Below are 22,737 nucleotides of genomic sequence, written 5' to 3'. Positions count from 1 at the left end.
GTGGTGCCTTCTAGCTCAAAACATAAGCACCTTTGAAGATAATCTTAAAGAAGAGTGTGCTCCATACTTTGACTCTCTTAGCCTCTAAACGGCAGGTTTGGGACCAGAAAATGAGGGAGGCCTTCAATGATGACTCGGATAAAAGAAATATAAGATATTTTGAGTATCTTTAGCTTTTTAACCAGTTACCTTTTTTTTTTTAGGCTTTGAACTAACAATTGATCACCCACATACACATGTGGTAAAGTGCACTCAACTTGTTCGAGGTAAGGAATCCCAACTTGAGATGCTGTCTTAAATTGTTTTACCATTTAGAGGCTAAGATTTGCCCTGGACAAATACAGAACACAGCTGCTTTGGCCAAAATTTAAACTAAAAAACCTACCTGGCTTAAATCAAAATGAGTGGTTGGAGTTTTTCTGTTGGGTTCTTACAATGTTTTTAGGTGATCTCCAGATAAAGAGAGTTAGTTTCTTATGGATGTTTGTCAAAGCTGGGGGCAGATTTTGAAATGTCATCAAATCATAAGTATCTAACAGCAATTTTAAGGATGTCTTGGGGGTTAATTTGATTCTAGGGTTGATTGTCCTAGGCACTCTTAAGGCCACCCAGAGGGTCATCTAGAATTTATTTGAACTTATTTTCATCTTTGTTAATTCCCTGGCAGGACTTTTTTTTTTTTTTTTTTTTGTGGTACGCGGGCCTCTTACTATTGTGGCCTCTTCCGTTGTGGAGCACAGGCTCCGGACACGAAGGCTCAGCGGCCATGGCTCACAGGCCCAGCCGGTCCGCGGCATGTGGGATCTTCCCAGACCGGGGCACGAACCCGTGTCCCCTGCATCGGCAGGCGGACTCTCAACCACTGCGCCACCAGGGAAGCCCAGGACTTGGTTTTTATTCCGATTTAACTTTAGTAGCTGTAATTGCACAAAACCTAGCTCTTATTTATTTAAATAGTAGTATCAAGGCTATCTAGACACCATTGTGCGTTTAAATGCCATTTTTCGTTTCGTAGACTTAACTGATTGACAATTGGCCTTATTTGTGTGTTTCATTTGAAAACTCAATTTTCCCCGAGTTCTTATATTTTGAAAGGTTTACACTAACAGAGATGGATAAATGCTAAGGAAGGTTAAAATTTGCTTTGTTACCCAGAGCATTTTTTTTTTTGAAGGAGGAATTTTTATTTGTTTATTTATTTATTTTTAATTTATTTTATTTTTTGGGCTGCATTGGGTCTTTGTTGCTGTGTGCGGGCTTTCTCTAGTTGCGGTGAGCGAGGGCTACTCTTCGTTGCGGTGTGTGGGCTTCTCATTGCGGTAGCTTCTCTTGTTGCAGAGCACGGGCTCTAGGTGGCCGGGCTTCAGGAATTGTGGCTCGCGGGCTCTGGACCACAGGCTCAGTAGCTGTGGCGCGTGGGCTTAGTTGCTCCGCGGCATGTGGGAACTTCCCAGACCAGGGCTCGAATCCGTGTCCCCTGCATCGGCAGGCAATTCTTAACCACTGCGCCACCAGGGAAGCCTGAAGGAGGAATTTTTAAAATTGTAATATATATGAATAATTTATGTTATTTGCTAATTTTTTCCAGATATAGCAAGGTCTTCTGGATTCTGATCTTGCCTCCAAATTAGTTCATCCCCTAGCTTAGAATTTCTCAGTGAACCCTTGTATCAGGATCTCTGAGTTACTAACAAGTAAAAATGTTTGTTACATTCTTCTCCAAATGTGTTGAGTCAAACTCTAGGGAGGATGCCCAGGAATTGCATTTTAAACATGTACCCCTTATACCTGGTGTGCAGAATAAAGCTTAGGTCCCTAAGTCGGGAAGCAGCATAATTATTAATATTATAATTAAAAATCACTCAAACTGTTTTCTTTGACAGTAGAATGTAAACATCACGTGGTCAGGGACCATGCCTGCCTCATTTACCACTATATTCTCTGCCTTGCAAATATTACATGCTTACTAAATACTTGTTTAGAATGAATGGAACTAATAACCTTCTCCCCCTCCCCCCTTTCTTTTTTTTAGCAAGCAAGGACTTAGCACAGACTTCTTACTTCATGGCAACCAACAGGTTTATATTTTAGTATTTTTCTCTTCTGTTTTTGGGATAGTACTTTACTTGCATTAGAATTGTCACTTTTTGATGGGTATATGGAAAGATGACAGGTCTTGCACTTAGTAAACTAGAAGCCAAAGATCTAGGCAAGGATCTCTGATACAATGTGTTGTAGACAATTCTATGGTAAAGGTTGATTTTTCTGCAGTTTTCATGTGTACCTTAAAATTTCCATGCTGCTCTTTTAATTTGTTAAAGTGATATATTTATTTATTGCTGATCGTTTGATAGCCTACTTAATTCTGCATTTGTTACTTTGCTTTAACATATCCAAGAGCATAATTCTGAAAGTTTGTTTAAACTTGGGGTTCATTGACAGTGACTAAAATCTAATTTGGAGGATTCTGCTGTTACTATATTTTAAAAGACTCTGTTTTTCTTCACCCACGCCCAGATAAATGGGCATGTATATGTGTAAAGAGTTGTGATACTTTTTCTTTCTCCTTCCTTTTTTAAAGAAAAAAATTAATACATAACTTGTATTACCAAATGACTTGCTTATTCTCATCTCCAGTCTACTGGTTGTTCATGGAAACCAAAGATACTCCTAATGACTGTCAGGGCTAAGAAGTTCATTTTTATAGCCTGGTGGGAAAAATTTTAAAAGTAAACTGTCAAGTATATTGACACTTGAGAGAATGATTGTCTGTTCATTATTTTAAAGAGACCAGACCTATGATTGGCATGAGACAAGATAATTTTTAGAATATTTCCTTAGGTATTTGACTTAGGGATTATACATATCAAAAATCTTATAATTTTCCTTAAGTTCTGAGCTTATTCTCAGGATAATTAATCCTTATTTTAAAAAACTGAATGCTCAGTCTTTTACTTTTGTTTTTATTTTTTCCAGTCCTTCATTAGTGTGTGGATTAAATGATGTGTAGTCAGAAAAATTAGAAAAGTTGTTACCTGAGCCAGTGGGTTAATGGAAAAAATCATGTTGGGTGCTGGGTCAGAGCACTGGATATTTCTTGCCCTTCTTGCTCTCCAGTGGGTTTTTTATTTTTTTAACTTTTTTTTTTTTAACTTTTTTTTTAAAGTAATGGAGAGTTTTAACTTTGGGTTCAGAATTGAGAGCTCATGACACTCTCTTGTTTCCTTCCCTCTGATGTCAGCCTGCATTTGACCACATTTAGCCTGCAGTACACACCTCCTGTGGTGGCCTGTGTCTGCATTCATCTGGCTTGCAAGTGGTCCAACTGGGAGATCCCAGTCTCAACTGATGGGAAGCACTGGTGGGAGTATGTTGACGCCACTGTGACCTTGGAACTTTTAGATGGTAAGTTTTAGAGTAAGGGACCTTGAATAGCACTTGCTCTTGATCTGTCACATATCTGGCCAAAGGTGACTTGATTTCAGATGAATATAGTTAGTTGAGGTTATTCTTATTTCATTACTTCTGCCTCTGAGTTTTTCTTAAATATTCTAATTTCATTTGTAGAACTGACACATGAATTTCTACAGATTCTGGAGAAAACCCCCAACAGGCTCAAACGAATTCGGAATTGGAGGGTAAGAATTATTGCTGTCAGTTTGTGGAATAAACCATTTTCTTCTTTTGACCAAACCAGTGAAAATACCAGATATGGATATGTACCCTCGGTTTGGAATTTCCCTTTTTGTAGTTATGCAATAGTCATAATTTCAACTTCATAGCTTGGCTTCTGGCCCAGAAATCCATTGCTGTAGGCGACAGTGAGATTTATTTGGTGTTTTGCAACTCTTGTGATTTAGTCATTTGGTCAGCAACATTGGTTATTTTCTTGTGTGGAGAGTGTTAAGGGGAAAAATTTGGCTTTTCTGAGTCACAGAATGTTGGCTTCTGGTATAGGAAAGATTCAGAGTTAGGAGATTAGAACTGGTATTATAATTTTGTCTTTGACATTACCTGCTTTTAAGTGGATTTTAGAATTTTGTTTTTATATAGATTGCAGTCTAAAGTTGTATTTCAGATATTTTTCAAAGTCTTATTTATGAATAGTGGAATTAGCACCATTTGTTGAGAAGACTGTCCTTTCCCCATTGAATGGTCTTGGCACCCTTGTCAAAAATCATTTGACCATGTATGTGAAGGTTTATTTCTGGGCTTTCTATTCTGTTCCATTCATCTATCTATATGTCTGTATGTCAGTACCCCACTGTTTTGATTACTGTGGCTTTGTAGTAAGTTTTGGAATCAGGAAGTGTGAGTCTTTCTGTTTTGTTCTTCATTTTCAAGATTGTTTTGACTATTCAGGGTCCTTTGAGATTCCATATGAATTCTAGGATTTTTTCTTTTTTTAAATTTATTTTGGCTGTGCAGGGTCTTAGTTGCAGCACACGGGATCTTTGTTGCGGCATGTAGGCTTCTTAGTTGCAGCATGTGGACTCTTAGTTGCAGCATGCAGACTCTTAGTTGTGGCATGCATGCGGGATCTAGTTCTCTGACCAGGGATCGAACCCGGGCCCCCTGCATTGGGAGTGTGGAGTCTTAACCACTGGACCACCAGGGAAGTCCCCCCACATTTTAACAGTATTAATGTTTGAATTAATGTTTGGATCCAGAACATAGGTGAGTTTCCAGTTATGTTTTACTTAATTTTTTTCAGCAGTGTTTTGCAGTTTTCATTGTACAAGTCTTTTACTTCCTTGGTTAATTCCCAAGTATTTTATTCTTTTTGGTGCTGTTGTAAATGGAATTGTTTTCATAATTTCCTTTTTAGATTGTTTATTCATGTAGAGAAATGTAACTGAATTTTATTTGTTGACTTTGTATCCTGTTACTTTGCCCAATTCATTTATTAATTCTAATAAAATCAGAAAAAATAAATTCTTTTTGGTTGAGTCTTTAGAGTTATCTACATATAAGTTCATGTCATCTGCAAACAGAGATAATTTTACTTCTTCTTTTCCAATTTGATGCTGTTTCTTTTTCTTGCCTGATTGCTGTGGCTAGAACTTCCAATACAGTGTTGAATGGAAGTGGTGAAAGTGAACATCTTTTCCTTATTCCTGATCTTAAAGAAAACTTTCAGTCTTTCACCATTGAATATGATGTTCACTGTGGGTTTTTTATATGTGACTTTTATTATGTTGAGGTAGTTTCCTCTTTATGTTCCTAGTTTGTTGAGTGTTTTTATCATGAAAGTGTGTTGAATTTTGTCAAACGCTTTCTCTGCACAGATTGAGATGATCATGTGATTTGTTTCCTTCATTCTGTTTGTGTGACATATTACATCAGTTGATTTCCATATGTTGAACCCTCCTTATATTCCAGGAATAAATTCCACTTGGTCATGCATGATATGTAATTTTTTTTAAATGCCACCAAATTCATCTTGCTAGTATTTTGTTGATGATTTTTGCATCCATGGTTATAAGGGATATTGGCCTGTAGTTTTCCTTTCTTGTAGTGTTTTCTTCTAGCTTTGGTATCAGGGTAATGCTTGCCTCATAGAATGAGTTGAGAAGTGTTTCCTCCTCTTCAAATTTTTGGAAAGTTTGAAAAGGAGTGGCATTACTTTGTTAAATGATTGATAGGATTAACCAGTAAGTCTTTTTTTCCTTTGGAGATTTTTGATTACTAATTCAATTTTATTTATTTATTTTTTAAAATTTATTTATTTATTTTGGGCTGTGTTGGGTCTTCATTGCTGCACACAGGCTTTCTCTAGTTGCGGGGAGCGGGGGCTACTCTTTGTTGCAGTGGGCAGGCTTCTCATTGCAGTGGCTTCTCTTGTTGCGGAGCATGGGCTCTAGGCGCGTGTGGGCTCAGTAGTTGTGGCTCGCAGGTTCTAGAGTGCAGGCTCAGTAGTTGTGGCACATGGGCTTAGTTGCTCCGCAGCATGTGGGATCTTCCCGGACCAGGGCTCGAACCCGTGTCCCCTGCATTGGCAGGCGGATTCTTAACCACTGGGCCACCAGGGAAGTCCTGATTCAATTTTATTACTAGCTGTAAGTCTATTCAGATTTTCTGTTTCTTCATGATTTAGTCTTGATAGGTTTTGTGTTTCTAGGAATTTGTCCCTTTTGTCTGGGTTATTCAATTTGTTGATATACAGTTTGTTCTGTTAGAATGGTAGCAATGTCTCCACTTTTATTTCTGATTTTAGTAGTTTGAGTCTTCCCTCTTTTTTTCTTAGTCTGTCTAGCTAAAGATTTGTCAATTTTGTTGATGTTCTCAAAGAACCAATTTTTGTTTTGGTTTTTCTCTAGTTTATTTTATCTCTGCTCTAATCTTTATTATATCTTTCCTTCTGCTAGCTTTGTGTTCAGTTCTTTTTCTAGTTCCTTAAGTTATAAAGTTAGTTTGTTATTTTGAGATGTTTCTTGGTTGTTTTTTTTTTTTTTGGCCACACTGCACAGCTTGTGGGATTTTTAGTTCCCTGACCAGGGATTGAACCCAGGCCCCCCAGGCAGTGAGCGCACGGAGTCCTAACCACTGGGCTGCTAGGGAATTCCCAGTTTCTTGTTTTTTTATTAAGTACTTTTTACTTTTTAAATTTTTATTTTTTTGGCTACTCTGTGTGGCATACTGGATCTTAGTTCCTCAACCAGGGACTGAACTCATAGCTCCTGCATTGGGAGTGCAGAGTCTTAACCATTGGACTGCCAGGGAAGTCCCTGGTTTTTTTAATGTAGTGTTTATAGCTATAAATTTCTTCCTTAGCACCACTTTTGCTGCATACCTTAAGTTTGATATGTTGTGTTTTGTTTTTCTTGGTCTCTAAGTATTTTCTAATTTCCCTTTTGATTTCTTTGATCCATTGGTTTAATTTCTACAATTTTGTGATTTTTTTTTTTTCCCCGATTTTCTTTCTGATACTGATTTCTAACTTTATCTTGTTGTGGTCAGAAAAAATACATGGTATGATATGTATCTTTTAAAATCTATTGACTAAGTTTGCAGCCTAACATATAGTCTGTCCTGGATAATGTCCCATATGCACTTGAAGAATGTATGTGCTGCTGTTTTTGGGGAGAGTGTTCTGTGTATGTCTGTAGATCTAGTTAGTTTATTAAGTCCTACTTCTTTATCTTCTGCTTGATCTATTATTGTGAGTGGGGTATTGAAGTCTCCAACTATTACTGTAAAGCTGTCTATTTCTCTTTAATTCTGTTAGGTTTTGGCCTCATATATTTTGATGGCCTGTCATTAGGTGTGTAAATGTTTATAATTGCTATGTCTAATTTCTGTAGCTAGCCTTTTAAAATATATAATGCTCTTTTTTGTCTCTTGAAATCTTTTTTTATTTCAAGTCTGTTTTGTCTGCTATTAGTATAGCCATGCATGCTCTCTTTTGGTTACCGTTTGCATTGTATACCTTTTTCCATCCTTTCCCTTTCAGCCCGTTTGGGTCTTTGGATCTCAGCCTCTTGTAGATAGCATATAGTTGGATCATATATTTTTATCCATTCTACAAATCTCTGTCTTTTCCTTAAGAGTTTAATCCATTTACACTTAAAGTAATTACATATAAGGAGAGATTTACTTCTGTCACTTAATGCTATTTGATTTTTAGACAGGCATACCTTGTTTTATTAAACTTTACGGATATTGCATTTTTTATATTGAAGGTTTGTGGCAGCCCTGCGTCAAGCAAGTCTGTTGACGCCATTTTCCCAACAGTATTTGCTTACTTCGTGTCTCTGTTACACATTGGTAATTATGGCAGTATGCTGAACTTTTTCATTATCATTATATCTGTTATGGTGATATGTGATCAGTAATCTTTAGTATTACTACTACAGCTCACTGAAGGCTCAAATGATGGTTAGCATTTTTTAGCAATAAGGTATTTTAAATTAAGGTATGTCCATTTTTTTTTAGACATAATGCTGTTGCACATTTAATAGACTGTAGTGTAAACACAATTTTTTTTTTTGCGGTACATGGGCCTCTCACTGCTGTGGCCTCTCCCGTTGCGGAGCACAGGCTCCGGACGCGCAGGCTCAGCGGCCGTGGCTCATGGGCCCAGCCGCTCCGCGGCATGTGGGATCTTCCCGGACCAGGGCACAAACCCGCATCCCCTGCATCGGCAGGCAGACTCTCAACCACTGCGCCACCAGGGAAGCCCTAAACACAGTTTTTATATGCACTGGGAAACCAAAACATTTGTGTGGCTCACTTTATTGTGATATTTGCTTTACTGAGATGGTCTGGAACGGAACCCACAGTATCTCCAAGGTATGCCTACTGTATGCCTTACGGCTTTTTTGTCCCTCATTTCCTGCATTATACTGTCTTTTGTGCTTAGTTGATTTTTCATAGTGAAAAATTTTAAATTCCTTTTTCATTCATTTTTTGTATTAACATACAAAATTTGTCTCCTTTATAGCTGCATCCTCATCCCTTTTGGTTGTTGATGTTACAAAATTAAATAATTGTGTGCCCCCCGAAAACTAATAATTCTTTTAGATGCATTAGGCTCTTATACGATATAAAAAATAAGATTTGGAATTATAAGACAAAGTTATAGTAATACTAGGTTTTACACTAATTTTTTTTTCCCTGAGAATGTGTTAGTCTCCTAAATCATGTAGAAAGCAAAATGTGCAATTACAAACCATTGTTACAATACCAGCTTTTATAATTGCCCATGTATTTACTTTTATTGAGGTCTTTATTTCTCCATGTGGCTTGAAGTTACTGTCTTGGAGGACTCCCTTGAGCCTTTCTTGTATGGCTGGTCTAGTGGTCACGAATCCCCTCAGCTTTTTTTTTTTTTTTTTTTTGCGGTACACAGGCCTCTCACTGTTGTGGCCTCTCCCGTTGCGGAGCACAGGCTCCAGACGCGCAGGCTCAGCGGCCATGGCTCACGGGCCCAGCTGCTCTGTGGCATGTGGGATCCTCCCGGACCGGGGCACGAACCCGTGTCCCCTGCATCGGCAGGCGACTCTCAACCTGCGCCACCAGGGAAGCCCCCCTCAGCTATTGTTTATCTGGAGATAATTAATTTCTCCTTCACTTTTTTGAAGGACATTCTTACTGGATATAGGATGCTTGGCCGACAGTTTTTTTCTTTTAGTACTTGGGATGTATCAGCTCACTATCTTGTGGCCTCCAAAGTTTCTGTTGAGAAATCTCATGATCTTATTGAGGATCCCTTGTATGTGACAGTTTGCTTCTTGCTGCTTTCAAAATTCTGTCTTTGGCTTTTGAAAGTTTGAGTATGATATGTCTTTTTTTTTTTTGATACCATGATTTTAAGAATTGAGGTATAGTTGATGTACAATATTATATAAATTTCAGGTGTATAACAAAATGATTCACAATTTTTAAAGGTTATATTCCATTTATACTTATTATAAAATATTGGCTATATTCCCTGTGTTGTACTATATATCCTCGTAGCTTATTTATTTTATACATAGTAGTTTGTACCTCTTAATCCCCTACCCTTATCTTGCCCCTTCCCCCTTCCCTCTCCCCACTGGTAACCACTAGTTTGTTGCCTATATCTGTGAGTCTGTATCTATTTTGTTATATTCATTAATTTTATTTTTTAAATTCCACATATAAGTGGTAACATACAGTATTTAGCCTAATACCCTCCAAGTTCATCTATGTTGTTGCAAATGGAAAAATTTCCTTCTTTTTTATGACTGAGTTGTATTCCATCGTATATATACCACATCTTCTTTACCCATTCATCTGTTTTTTTTTTTTTAATTGAAGTATAGTTGGGGAGTTACCTGGTGGTCTAGTGGTTAGAATTTGGCGCTTTCACTGCCACGGCCTGGGTTCAATCCCTGGTCAGGGAACAGATCCTGCAAGCTGTGTGGTGTGGCAAAAAAAAGAAAAAAAAAAATAGAAGTGTAGTTGATTTACAATGTTGTGTTAATTTCTGCTGTACATCAAAGTGGTTCATTTATACACATATATACATTCTTTTTCATATTCTTTTACATTATAGTTTATCAGAGGATATTGAATATAGTTCCTTGTGCTATATAGTAGGACCTTGTTGTTTATCAATTCTATATATAATAGTTTGCATCTGCTAACCCCAAACTCCCACTCCATCCCTCCCTCATCCCCCTCCCCCTTGGCAACCCTAAGTCTGTTCTTTATGTCTGTGAGTCTGTTTCTGTTTCGTAGGTAAATTCATTTGTGTCATATTTTAGATTCCATGTATAAATGATATCATATGATATTTGTCTTTGTCTAACTTTAACTTCACTTAGTATGATAATCTCTAGGTCCATCCATGTTGCTGCAAATGACATTATTTTGTTCTTTTTTAATGGCTGAGTAGTATTCCATTGTATATATGTACCACATCTTCTTATCCATTCATCTGTCAATGGACATTTAGGTTGTTTCCACGTTTTGGCTATTGTGAATAGTGCTGCTATGAACATTGGGGTGCATGTATCTTTTTGAACTATAGTTTTGTCCAGATGTATGCCCAGGAGTGGGATTGCTGGATGATATGGCAACTCTATTTTTAGCTTTTTGAGGAACCTCCATACTGCTTTCCATAGTGGCTGCACCATCTTACATTCCCACCAACAGTGTAGGAGGGTTCCCTTTTCTCCATACCCTTTCTAGCATTTGTTATTTGTAGACTTTTTAATGATGGCCATTCTGACTGGTATGAGGTGGTACCTCTTTGTAGTTTTATTTGCATTTCTCTGATAAGTAGTGATGTTGAGCATCTTTTCATGTGCCTGTTGGCCATCTGTATATCTTCTTTGGAGAAATGTGTATTTAGGTCTTCTTCCCATGTTTTTTGGATTGGGTTGTTTGTTTTTTTGTTGTTGAGTTGTATGAGCTGTTTTTATATTTTGGAAATTAAGCCCTTATCAGTCACATGATTTGCAAATATTTTCTCCTAGTCCATAGGTTATCTTTTCGTTTTGTTTACTGTTTGCTATGCAAAAGCTTGTATTTGATTAGGTCCATTTGTTTATTTTTGCTTTTATTTCTATTGCCTTGGGAGACTGACCTAAGAAAACCTTGGTACATTTATGTCAGGATGTTTTGCTTATGTTCTCATCTAGAAGTTTTATGGTGTCATGTCTTATGTTTAAGTCTTTAAGCCATTTTGAGTTTATTTTTGTGTATGGTGTGAGGGTGTGTTCTAACTTCATTGAATTACATGTGGCTATCCAACTTTCCCAACACCACTTGTTGAGGAGACTGTATATTCTTGCCTCCTTTGCCAAAGATTAATTGACTGTAGGCATGTGTGTTTATTTATGGGCTCTCTATTCTGTTCCATTGATCCAGATGTCTGATTTTGTGCCAGTACCACACTGATTACTGATAGCTTTGTAGTACTCTCTGAAGTCTGGGAGGGTTAAGTATGATATGTCTTGATGTGAGTCTCTTTGAGTTCATCCTGGAGTTCACTGAGCTTCTTGGATATCTATGTTCATGTTTTTTCATCAGATTTGGAGAGTTCTGAGCTGCTGTATCTTCACATATTCTCTGCCTCTTTCTCTTTCTTTTCATTTTCTGGAATTCCCACAATGCATACATTGGTCTATTTGATGGTGTCCCATAGGTCCCTTAGGCTCTGTTCACTTGCTTCAGTCTTTTTTCTTTCTGTTCCTCAGACTTGATAATTTCCATTGTCCTATTTTCAAGTTTGCTGATTCTTCTGCCTGTTCAGATCTGCCTTTGAATCCCTCCAGTGCATTTTTCATTTCAGTTATTGTACTTTTCAGCTCCAGGATTTCTTTCTGGTTTCTTTTAAAGTTTTTAATCTCTTTTTTGATACTTTAATTTTGTTCACATGTTGTTTTCTTGACTTTTTGACATTTTCATTTCCTTGAGTATCTTTAAGGCAGTTAATGTCTTTGCCTAGTAGATCTGCCATTGGGTCTTTTTCAGGGACAGTTTCTGTTGATTTTTTTTTTCCTTTGAATGGGCTATACTTTTCGTGTTTCTTTATGTGCCTTGTGATTTTTTTGTTGAAGACTGGACATTTGAATCTAATAACATGGTAACTCTGGAAATCAGATTCTCTCCCTTTCCTGGAGTTTGCTGGGATTTTTTTTTTTTTTTTTTTTTTGTATATTTGGGGTGGGGGCTTGATTTTGAAGGATATTTCTGTGCTGAGGATCAGCTTGATGTATAAAATTAATGTCTTCTCAGTTCTTATCTGAGCCTTTTCCTGGACATTTCTGTAGGGACAGTGTTTTTTTTTATGTTCTACTCTAATATCTGGCTCCCAAAGGGAGAAAAAGCAAAAAATGAAGTGGGGGAGGAAGGGGGCTGGCCCTTTATATCCAGGGAAGTCACTTCAGCCAGAGGGGGAGGGGATTACAACAATGGAGGGAGGTGCAACAACAATGGCTACCTTTCTCTTTGTATCTCTGTGATTGAAAGCAGCAGTCAGCGATCAGACCACAGATCTCCAGTATTTGGAAAATAGAGCTCTTTTTGCCTAACCAGCGTCCCCCAAGCTGTGTGCAAGTGACTCCAGGAACAGCTGCACAGCTGACTGGGGCTGAGAGCTGAAATTGAGGGAAATTAACTTCAGTTTATTGTCCAGGGCTTACCCTGGCAGCTGCAAGCCTTCAACAGACTGCAAAGTTCCAAAATAGTTATGTCAGACAGATTCTGCCTTTGCAGTTGTTGTCTAGGTGGGACAGATTCCTGGTGCTTCCTACTCTGCTGTCTTCACAGAATCTTCCTCCTTTTTTAAGGCTAAATGGTATTTCATTGTATATATAGACCACATTTTTTTAAATACATTCATTTATTGATGGACACTTGGGTTGCTTTCATACCTTAGGTAGTGTGAAAAGTGCCGCAACGAACATGGGAGTTCAGATACCTCTTTGAGATCTTGTGATGCTTGATTTAAGGTTTAAAAAATCGTATCTCTCCTGATGGTAATAATTATCAGTCTCATATTAGAGTAACCTCCTGGTTATGGGCTATCCCAAACTCCCAATGTCACAGCAAACACAGTCTACTCATTTCAGTGTTTTTTTTCCATTTGATAAATTACCTGAAGTGAAAAGATGCTATTTGCTTCATTCTAGGCATGCCAGGCTGCCAAGAAAACAAAAACGGATGACCGAGGAGCAGATGAAAACACTTCGGAGCAGACAATCCTTAATATGATTTCCCAGAGCTCTTCAGATACAACTATTGCAGGTTTAATGAGTATGTCAGCTTCTTCTACCACAAGTGCAGTGCCTTCCCTTCCAGCCACTGAAGAGTCAACCAGTAACTTAAGCAATGTGGAGATGTTGCCGAGTGAGCGTTGGCTGTCCTCCCACCCTCCTTTTAAGGTAGAACCTGCTCAGGGTCATCGGACTAGTGAGAATTTAGCACTTATAGGAGTTGATCATTCCTTGCAACAGGATGGTTCAAATGCATTTGTTTCCCAGAAGCAGACTAGTAAGAGTGTGCCATCAGCTAAAGTATCACTGAAAGAATACCGTGCAAAGCATGCAGAAGAGTTGGCTGCCCAGAAGAGGCAACTGGAGAACATGGAGGCCAATGTGAAGTCACAGTATGCCTTCGCTGCCCAGAATCTTCTGGCTCACCATGATAGCCATTCTTCCCTCCTTCTGAAAATGCCCACAGAGGGCTCAGAAAACCCTGAGCGGCCTTTTCTGGAAAAGACTGACAAAACAGCTCTCAAAATGAGAATCCCAATGACAAGTGGAGATAAAGCTGCCACTTCAAAACCAGAGGAGATAAAAATGCGCATCAAAGTTCACACTGCCGCTGACAAGCACAATTCTGTAGATGACAGTGTCACAAAGAGCCGTGAGCACAAAGAAAAGCACAAGACTCACCCATCTAATCATCATCATCATCATAATCACCACTCACACAAACACTCTCACTCACAGCTTCCAGCTAGTACTGGGAACAAACGTCCAGGTGATCCAAAACATAGTAGCCAGACAAGCACCTTAGCACACAAACCCTATAGCTTGTCTAGCTCTTTCTCCTCTTCCAGTTCTTCTCGTAAAAGGCCCTTCCCTGAAGAGACTGGAGGGGCAGTGTTTGATCATTCAGCTAAGACTGCCAAGAATACTAAATCCTCTTCCATAAATTTCTCCTTCCCTCCTCTTCCTGCAATGGCCCAGTTGCCTGGGCATAGCTCAGACACAAGTGGCCTTACTTTTTCACAGCCCAGCTGTAAAACTCGAGTTCCTCACATGAAATTGGATAAAGGCTCCACTGGGGCCAATGGTCACAATGCAACCCAGACCATAGACTATCAAGATACTGTGAATATGCTTCACTCCCTTCTCCATGCCCAAGGCGTTCAGCCCACTCAGCCACCTGCGTTTGAATATGTTCATTCTTATGGAGAATATCTGAATCCACGGGCTGGTGGAATGTCCTCCAGACCTGGCAATACAGACAAACCCCGGCTACCACCTCTACCATCAGAACCTCCTCCACCACTTCCACCCCTTCCCAAGTAAAAAAGAAAAAGAGGAGAAAAAAACTTTAAAAACACATCTTTTTTTTTTTTTTTAAACTACTGATTCTGGACTAAGAAAATTACTTCCCTTATGAAACATGTCACCCTTGTTGGACTAGAAATAAATTTATATTGAGACATGGGAAGGTGGTAGAGGGCCCTGGTTATTATATCGCCTGCCTCAGAAATTTAACTATTTTATTATAGTTTTTACTGAGAGGTGAGAATGTGTTAAAGCTGTGAAGGATTCAGAATACTTTCTCTGTTCTTGGCCTCTCCACCTCCTAATTAGGTCGATTAGAGTTGATATCTTCCCTCTTCTTGCCAGGACTGAAGTATGGAGGGTTTGTTTTATCAAACAGTTGTGGATCCTTTTGGTGTTTAATATATCAGAAGAGAGGAAGTATTTAAATGTCAAAATCTTTTAAGAGACTTTAAAAAAATAATTTAAAGAAAGTAAGTTATCTGTTTAGTTTTTTTATATAATTGGGGAAGGGATAGGGATTTTGCTGTGTGTATGAGATACACGGCATGAGTCCTGGGGGGTGGGATTGGAGGGTGGGGGGTGTGTGTGTAGTGGGGATGGGAGGATAGGATTTTGGCCGTGAGTTCTGAGATCGGCTCTGGCCACTTGAAGTGTTTCGACCTTTAAGTGTGTATGTAAGTGTGGGTATGTGTGTTTTAAAATCATGTTTTATCTTTCCTTCCCTGTACTTCACCATTTTTACTTCCTAACAGTCTACTAGAGAGAACACGGTGTGGCCTTTAAAACATAAAGGAAGGAAGAGGCCTGTATTTGACATTTCTCTTTCTTTATGTTGTAATTGAGGGTAGCCTTCTAAATTCTAGTTTGGGCAGGTGCAGCCAATGGTCTGACTCTGGACTCCATTATAAAAACTTCCTTTTTACCCCCTTTTTCCTTTTGATACAGAACAAAGGTGGGGTTGAGGAAGAAGGCTGGAGAGCTAGGCTGGCTTCTGCCCTACAGAATTGGGTGTCCTTTTTTTCATATTGGGCTTTGGGAAAGTGTTCAAGTAAGAGCAGTCTCAGGGTCTCTGAAGGGTAGGGGGATGTACTATCCTTCCTGTGAAAGCCCAGACCATATGTGAGAATAGATCTGGGAGAAGCCATGGAGCTAAAGGATACTGAAAACAATGAAAACTGTGATTGGGAATTTTTAGGACATTGTATTTTAAATTATATTATGAATGTAAGACTTGATTTTTATCTGTATATCTGAAGGGAGGCAGCTGCATCCTCAATTTTTGCAGCCTATATGACTTCAGAGATTGGAGCTTATGAATTTAACAGTGCTGGTGCCATGAAGGTGAGCAAGCCTAGCCTTCAGATACTGTTACGTTTAGATTGTGCATCTTTGGTGGTTTTAGCTTCTAGGCAGAAGTTCTTCTGTAGATTTCTAAGAGTCCTTTAGAAAAATGGATCAGGAGTCCTATTCTAATGGGTGCTTAATTATCCCATATTTTAGGAGTGAACATTTTTGTTGAGGAAAGAAATCTTTCAAGGGGCCAGAAAGAATTCTAAGCCAAGTTGTCCAGCTGAAAATGCCACCTAGCCACAGATTATTTAATGTGATATTTTTTCAGTTTTCATGGTGTTTTTTGCCATGGAAAAGGTGATGCAATTTGAATTTGTCTTCTTGATTTTAATGCAGCGTCTTTCACACCAAATATTCTTTGTAGATAAATTGAATTTTTTCATTGGTAGTCATAGGGAGATAGGAGTTGTACATGTGCTGCTGCTTGCCAGGAACAGGTTGGGGAGAAAACTGAGACAGTTGGAATTGATGATGCACTGGCCTAATATAGGAGGGAATTCATTCAGTAAGCCTTAACTGAAGGTGAATTAGTGTCCTGCACTTCTGCATATTTGAACTGTCTGGAGTGCCTGCCATTGCTGTGTAAAGTGAGCTCTGTGCTGATTGATACACCAGTAATACTTTTGACTTGGAATGTCACTTTACTTTTATGGATGACGTTTTCCTCTTTCTCCTTGATATTTTCTGTGTTGTGCTAGGTAATTGGTAATTGGTAGATGCGTGGTGTGTTTACTAAATTTAGGCTATTTGTTTAGATTTTGTTTGGCGGAGTCAGCTTTCCTTTCTGACCTTCCCAAAAGGTTATTTAGTTTGCATCTGTATCTTGTGGAATTGATGATCACTGATTTATGAAAATGTCTTTTACAGCTTTCAGTTTTTCTCATCAAATGTCACATATTTTCTAACCACATTCACTTTCTCACCACAGAGATACATATCCACTTGGCCTCAGCAGTTCTCCATGGCAGTCTGTAGTTCCTTAGAACTTTGTCAGGAGTGACCTTGCAAAAGTGCTTACTGGAGCCTAAGAGCTGCTTTACGCTGCATAGTCTGGCCCTTGCACTAGTAGATCATTGCTGATATAGGTCAATTTAGAGACTTTTTTATATTAGTGCCTCCTGATACTGTTTTAAGATACCTACAGTGTCCGCTTTTATATCTATGCATATGTCATGAAACTTCTTATGGGCTCTGCATGAAGCTGTTTACTGCATTGTCTTTGGGTTAGCAGATGTGCCTGTCAGCTAGCATGCATGTTGTCCAGATTCCATAAGCTTAGGCTTCAGAAGATTGTGTGGTTTCTAAATGCTGTGTCTTCTCTTACCCTCACCACTTCAAAGGGTGAGAAACAGGATTTATACATGCAAAGTTAGTCTAGTAAACAGGGCTTTTTTCCCCCTCCTTTTAACCTTATCAAGGGTAAGTGGTGGTAAGCAGGCCTGGAGCCTCAAGTTCTGTAAATTTCATTCCTATAACTTTGCTTGAATCTCATGTTGGCAAAAACAAATACCTGTGAATTGTCATTAGGGCTTTTAATCAGATACCTGTGTTGCTGTTAGCTGAACTCTAGTGAAGCATTAATCTAAAGCTACGTTGGTCTTCTGAAGTATCAGTTATGCGTTTTGGGTTTAGAAAATATGTAGGAATTAGTCTAGTCTTTTCACTTGAATCAATGTGTTTCCATATCTGAGACCCTCAGCTTCCTCTTTTTTTTTTTTAAATGATTTTAGTGTTTTGATTTAATGTATCCTTTTACATAGTTCTGTATTATTGGCTTCACCAGTATTGATAGAAAAATTTAAATCTCCAGTTGGAAACAGCAATGGATTAGGATATAGAAACAAAATCATGGTAACATCAGTGCTGGATTTACTTAAGCCTCTGCTACTTAATTCCCCATATTGAAAATCCATACCCCTTATGCCTTGTTTCTGGACAAAGGCAATTAGAGGAGTCTTATCCCAGTATGGTTGGATTTTAAACATATCTGTGTTTCCCCCGCAGAAACACAGGACTGTGGGAACTTGGGAACTGATGAAATTTTAAAAGGATTAGTCCTTTGTTGATGATCTGTTTTGATACTAATGCCAGGAAAAGGGATTCTAGGACATCTTGAAGTTGGAATACAAATATTATTCTCTTGGGTTTGGGAGAATTTAAGCAGTCTATGCAACCCTTCACATGGTGAGAAATAAGCCCTCTGCAGTCCCACGAAACTTTCAATGACTTTGATGCCTCCCCAAATTTCTTGTGTTGCTGCTTGTTAACACCCAGCTTTTAACTGAGTGTTTGTTCCTGGTGGTTTAAAAAATGTTCATGTTTTATCACACTGTCAAGTTTTATCTTTTTATCCCTCTGTGGGATAAAAAGCATGGTACTATAATCCTGCCTGATAGAGTGGTCTGGAGTGAGAATTATTTTTTAAGTGGGAGACCATTCCATTTTAATGTTTCTAAAGTTTTTAGCATGAACTTGGCATTGGAAAAGGGAGGGCAAAAAAGGAACGTTTACTAAAAAGTGGTGTCTACTCTTCCCCTTTATGAGTGTGTATTCGTGGTGAATGAAGAGAAGAGAAAGACTTGAGAGCATGCTAATTGAAGCCAGAGCAAGTATGTCTTCATCAGGTTATCAGGAACTCTTCAGTTGAAAGCTGAGGCCTTAACTGATTAGTGGTTGATCACATTGGAATTGGTTATAAGATGGAAGTGCTGGCTGGGTTAAGCACCCAAAGAAAAGAATGCAGCCCACTAACTTAGTGTTAACCTAGGTTTCTGGATTTGAAACTGACCTCCCCACCCTACTCCACACACCTAAAACTGTTTTCTTATCAGACCAAAGAGCAAAGAAGGAAAAAAAAAAAGTAAAACACTTTTCCAATCTATGTCACTCAGGTACAATTTTGTGGTGATATTTTTGTCTGTTTTCTTTGTATTGCTCTTAAGAGCCCTTTCTCAGCATATTATTCTGTTCTTGCCTCTGTCCTCCTTGGGGCACCTCAGTTCTGGATGCTACCCCTGGGATCTCTACTGCTGTTATGTGAATGGTAAGATATAAGTGACCATTATAGTAAGGGCTCTTTGTAAAACATTAAAAAAATTTTTTTAAAAATTTAAAAAAGGATGTTGTATACATTTTATAGTCTGGCTATCAGTTTGATATCTTGCTGTCAAGTATGTTTCTCAATCTGTATTTATCCATCCCATCAATAAATGTTAATGATAAAACAATCATCTGATTATTGTTTATGTGTACTGAGTCTTCAAGTTAGTTTTTAACTGTCATTTGATATGATAATAGTTTTGTTTTAGTTTTGGTAATATAGTATGTACTTTCTTACTGCACAAGATCCTATGGGAATTGAGTTCATTGGAAATAGCTAACTAAGATTTGATCATTACAGTGAACCTGATGGTATATAAAGTATGATGTGGCAGAGGGGGAAAACCCCTCATTCTGTATTGTCGCATGGATACCTGGAAGGGTGACTGGTACACAGAAAAATATATAGCTCTAACAGATGATAGCAACATGTACTGCTTATCTAGCAAGCACTATCAATGATTCATAATTGTACATTTGGTTCTTTGAAAACTGAAATGTTGGTATAGACAGCAGTGCTTTTGGAAGAAAAAATTAATAGCCTTCTTGGTGGTGCCTGGAAAAGCTGATAGGGAATACTCACCCTTTTCTTGGGACATAATAAAACCACACACACAAGGTAAATCTTGCAAATTACCCATTTAAATGGAAAGAATTTTTATGCTATAATGCTCAAATTATATAAAAAATGTTAGGAGTAGCTATAGTTTAAAAACTCTAAAAGGAACAAAATATAAATTTAACAGAATGTTCAACACTTCTGAAAAAAAAAATCACTTGAGTCTTGAGTTCTGTTCATTCCGTCCTTCCATTTTCTGAAATAAGACAACTTAAGATTTTTGTTTGCTGTGCCTCTCCTGAAACTTTTGTGGAAGCTGCCGATGTTTTAGGAATTTTGGTCTGGTTTGAATGGAAGAATAGAGAAGTAGTAAGTGAACGATGTGAGAATGGATGATACTATAAATTTATTATAAAGTCATAAATAGTGATTTGCTTTTGTTAAAAGAGATATCAACTGTGTCATCCTTGGCAATAGATGAGGTATAAATCAATGTAAACTTCCAAACAGCTGGATCCCCAATTATAGAGGTTTGTTAAACTAACTGGGATAGAGCTAAGTTTCATCTTATGATCAGTGCCTAAATCATCCTGGTCTCTCAGACACTTTTGAGAGCCAATAAGATTGGCTTGATCTCTGTCATTCAACTTTCTGTAGGAAGTTTGAAGCCCTTTCTATGACTTCTGTGGATTCCCTTAGAGACTTGTATTTATTGTAATCTCTAGCTCTGGCACCTACTTCTGCTGAATTGATTTGGGGGGCCTACTTCTGTTGAATTGATTTGATTTGTGGATTGTCACATGTCTTACTTGTGCTACCTTTTTTGCATTGTGGAATCTTAACCCCTTTTCTTAATTTCACATAACACTCAAAACCAACAGGTAACCAAAAAATCACAGTGATGAAAACAAGTTAAAATTGAAAACTAGATCCATCTTTCCTGAAAAGTAGTTTCAGGCATTTCCCTGCTTTTCATTTATCCCTTCATTAGAAAATAGTATCTACCAAGTACTATATACTGTTTACAGATGATAATATGGCAGTAAACAAAGCAAGCATCTTGCCCTCATAGAACTTACATTCTAGTTGTAGGGGAGAAAAGTAAAACATAATATGCTAGATGATAAGTACTTTGGAGAATGTAAAGCAGGGAAGGAGGGACAGGGATTTTGTGTGTGCATGTAGGTAAGTAGGATTGTTGAAATTGGAAATAAGATGGCTAGGGAGGAAGGCCTTACGAAATCATAGTTCAGCAAAGACCTGAAAGAGGTGAGAGAGCAAGCCACAGGAATATTTGTGGGTAAGATCATTCCAGGAAACAAGTGCAAAGGTTCTGAGGTGAGAAGATACCAGCACGTTTGAGAAAGAGCAAGGAGGCCAGTGTAGCTAGTATAGAATTGAGTGAGGAGGAGAGAGTAAGTAGTAGGATAATGTGGTTAGAGAAGCAGCAAAAGGCTAGATACAGTAGGGCCTTGTAAGCCATTAGGAAGACAGTGAAATGGAGCACCATTGACAAGTGTTGAGTAGAGAAGTAACATGATCTAGCTTGGGTTTTAAAATGATCATTTGGTGGGGAATTCCCTGGCAGTCCAGTGGTTAGGACTTGGCGCTTTCACTGCCAGGGCCGGGGTTCAATCCCAGGTCGGGGAACTAAGATACTGCACCATTGCAAGCAGCGAGGCATGGCCAAAAAAAAATGTTCATTTGGCTTCTGTGTTGAAAAATGGACTATATAGAGTCAAGGGTAAGGAGACTCTCACAATAATTAAGGGAACAGATGCAAGTGGCTTGGACCAGGTTGGAAGCGCTGAAGGTAATGAGAAGTTACATATCTTGAAGTTGGAGCCAGTAGGATCTGCTATAAGGTTGGAAGAGAAGTCGAGGATGACTCCCAGTGTTTGGCCCAAGAAACTGGAAGGAAAAAAGATGAGGATGACTATAGAAAGTGCAGGATTTGGGCATTTATTTATCTCCACTCTCACACACAAACACACTTTTTCTCTGGGATTAGCCCCCAAAAGTCCGAATTAAAAATTCTCTTTCCTTTAAGAATTCATCTTTCCTAACCGCTATTTACGAACAGCCTCAGGTCTACTTTAACCTATTCAGTAGCTAGCAAAGTGTTAATTGGATTAAAAACAGCCATCTACTTTGTTAAAAAGCACAAAGAATTTGCTAATATCTTGACCATTTAATATCTCTCCCCCACTTAGAAGGAAGTGGGGTTTTTTTTGGCTGCTTTGGGCCTTCGTTGCGCACAGGCTTTCTCTAGTTGCGGCGAGCGGGGGCTACTCTTCGTTGTAGTGCGAGGGCTTCTCATTGCAGTGGCTTCTCTTGTTGTGGAGCACGGGCTCTAGGCGTGTGGGCTTCAGTAGTTGTGGCTCGTGGGCTCTAGAGCGCAGGCCCAGTAGTTGTGGCACCTGGGCTTAGTCGCTCTGCGGCATATGGGATCAAACTCGTGTCCCCTGCATTGGCAGGCGGATTCTTAACCACTGCGCAACTAGGGAAGCCCAGAAGTGGTTCTAAATAGCGTTTTTTGGTCTGTTTTGGGCTTAGCAGAAAGATTTTTTTTTCCCCCAAGACCTTCAGTAGACGCTCTAATTAAAGCCTTTGTTGCATCTCTAGTCCCTAATGCCTCTTTACATTGTTCCCTATAGTAGCTTTAATATTCCTTTTTGATTTCACTGCATTTGGTTGAAAATTCCCATATTTTCTGTAATGTGGCTTCCTCTCCTAGTTTTGAGTTACAGAGTGTTTATAACAAATGTCTTTGTACCTCTTCTGAGGGTTGGAGTGTTTGCTTATGTATATAACTCATAGCTGCTATTTAATGGCTGTATTGCATCTACAATCCCAAACTACTCTAGAATGTTTACTCCAAAAGAGCAGGTTTATTGTTCTTGTTCTCCCTGTATCCCCAGTGCCTGGCATTTAGGTGCTCAATAAATGAATGAATCTCATGAAATGGCCTTCTAGGACTGCCCTAATCTCTGGGAAACGGGAGGTATAAGCTCTCTACCCATTTCGGTTTTAATCACTTCTTATGCCTAAACTGCTGTTGTCCAGCTTTGTAGATTCTCTACGCTCACTACTGAACCACGCTCACCTGCTCATTGGTAATGGAGAAACAGCTTACTTAAATGAAACTGACAGCAGGTGAGAGCTTGGGAAGGATGGGATGCAAAAAAGATCCAGAAGGGTTATGGGGAGAAAATGTTGGTTCGTATCTAC

The 22,737-nt window shown here is 38.7% G+C and overlaps 1 protein-coding gene across 2 annotated transcripts in view; it reads left to right on the top strand.

The window, feature by feature from the left end:
* Positions 1 to 19,043, top strand: part of CCNT1 (cyclin T1) — a 33,059-nt gene extending 14,016 nt beyond the window's left edge. The window contains exons 5-9 of one of the 2 annotated variants that reach the window (XM_082666612.1): positions 204 to 266; positions 2,033 to 2,078; positions 3,242 to 3,405; positions 3,568 to 3,638; positions 13,107 to 19,043. In XM_082666612.1, coding sequence (XP_082522738.1) covers positions 204 to 266; positions 2,033 to 2,078; positions 3,242 to 3,405; positions 3,568 to 3,638; positions 13,107 to 14,513 — 1,751 coding nt within the window. In that variant the 3' untranslated portion in view covers positions 14,514 to 19,043. Of the gene's footprint in view, positions 1 to 203; positions 267 to 2,032; positions 2,079 to 3,241; positions 3,406 to 3,567; positions 3,639 to 13,106 lie in introns of those variants that run through there. The other variant, XM_082666613.1, reaches the window with a different exon arrangement.
* Positions 19,044 to 22,737: the final 3,694 nt, after the last annotated feature.

This window comes from Grampus griseus, assembly GCF_964374135.1.
Source record: "Grampus griseus genome assembly, chromosome: 11".
NCBI classification, from domain to species: domain Eukaryota; kingdom Metazoa; phylum Chordata; class Mammalia; order Artiodactyla; family Delphinidae; genus Grampus; species Grampus griseus.
Note: the sequence above shows the minus strand (reverse complement) of the source record. Positions and strands in the feature narration are given on the sequence as shown.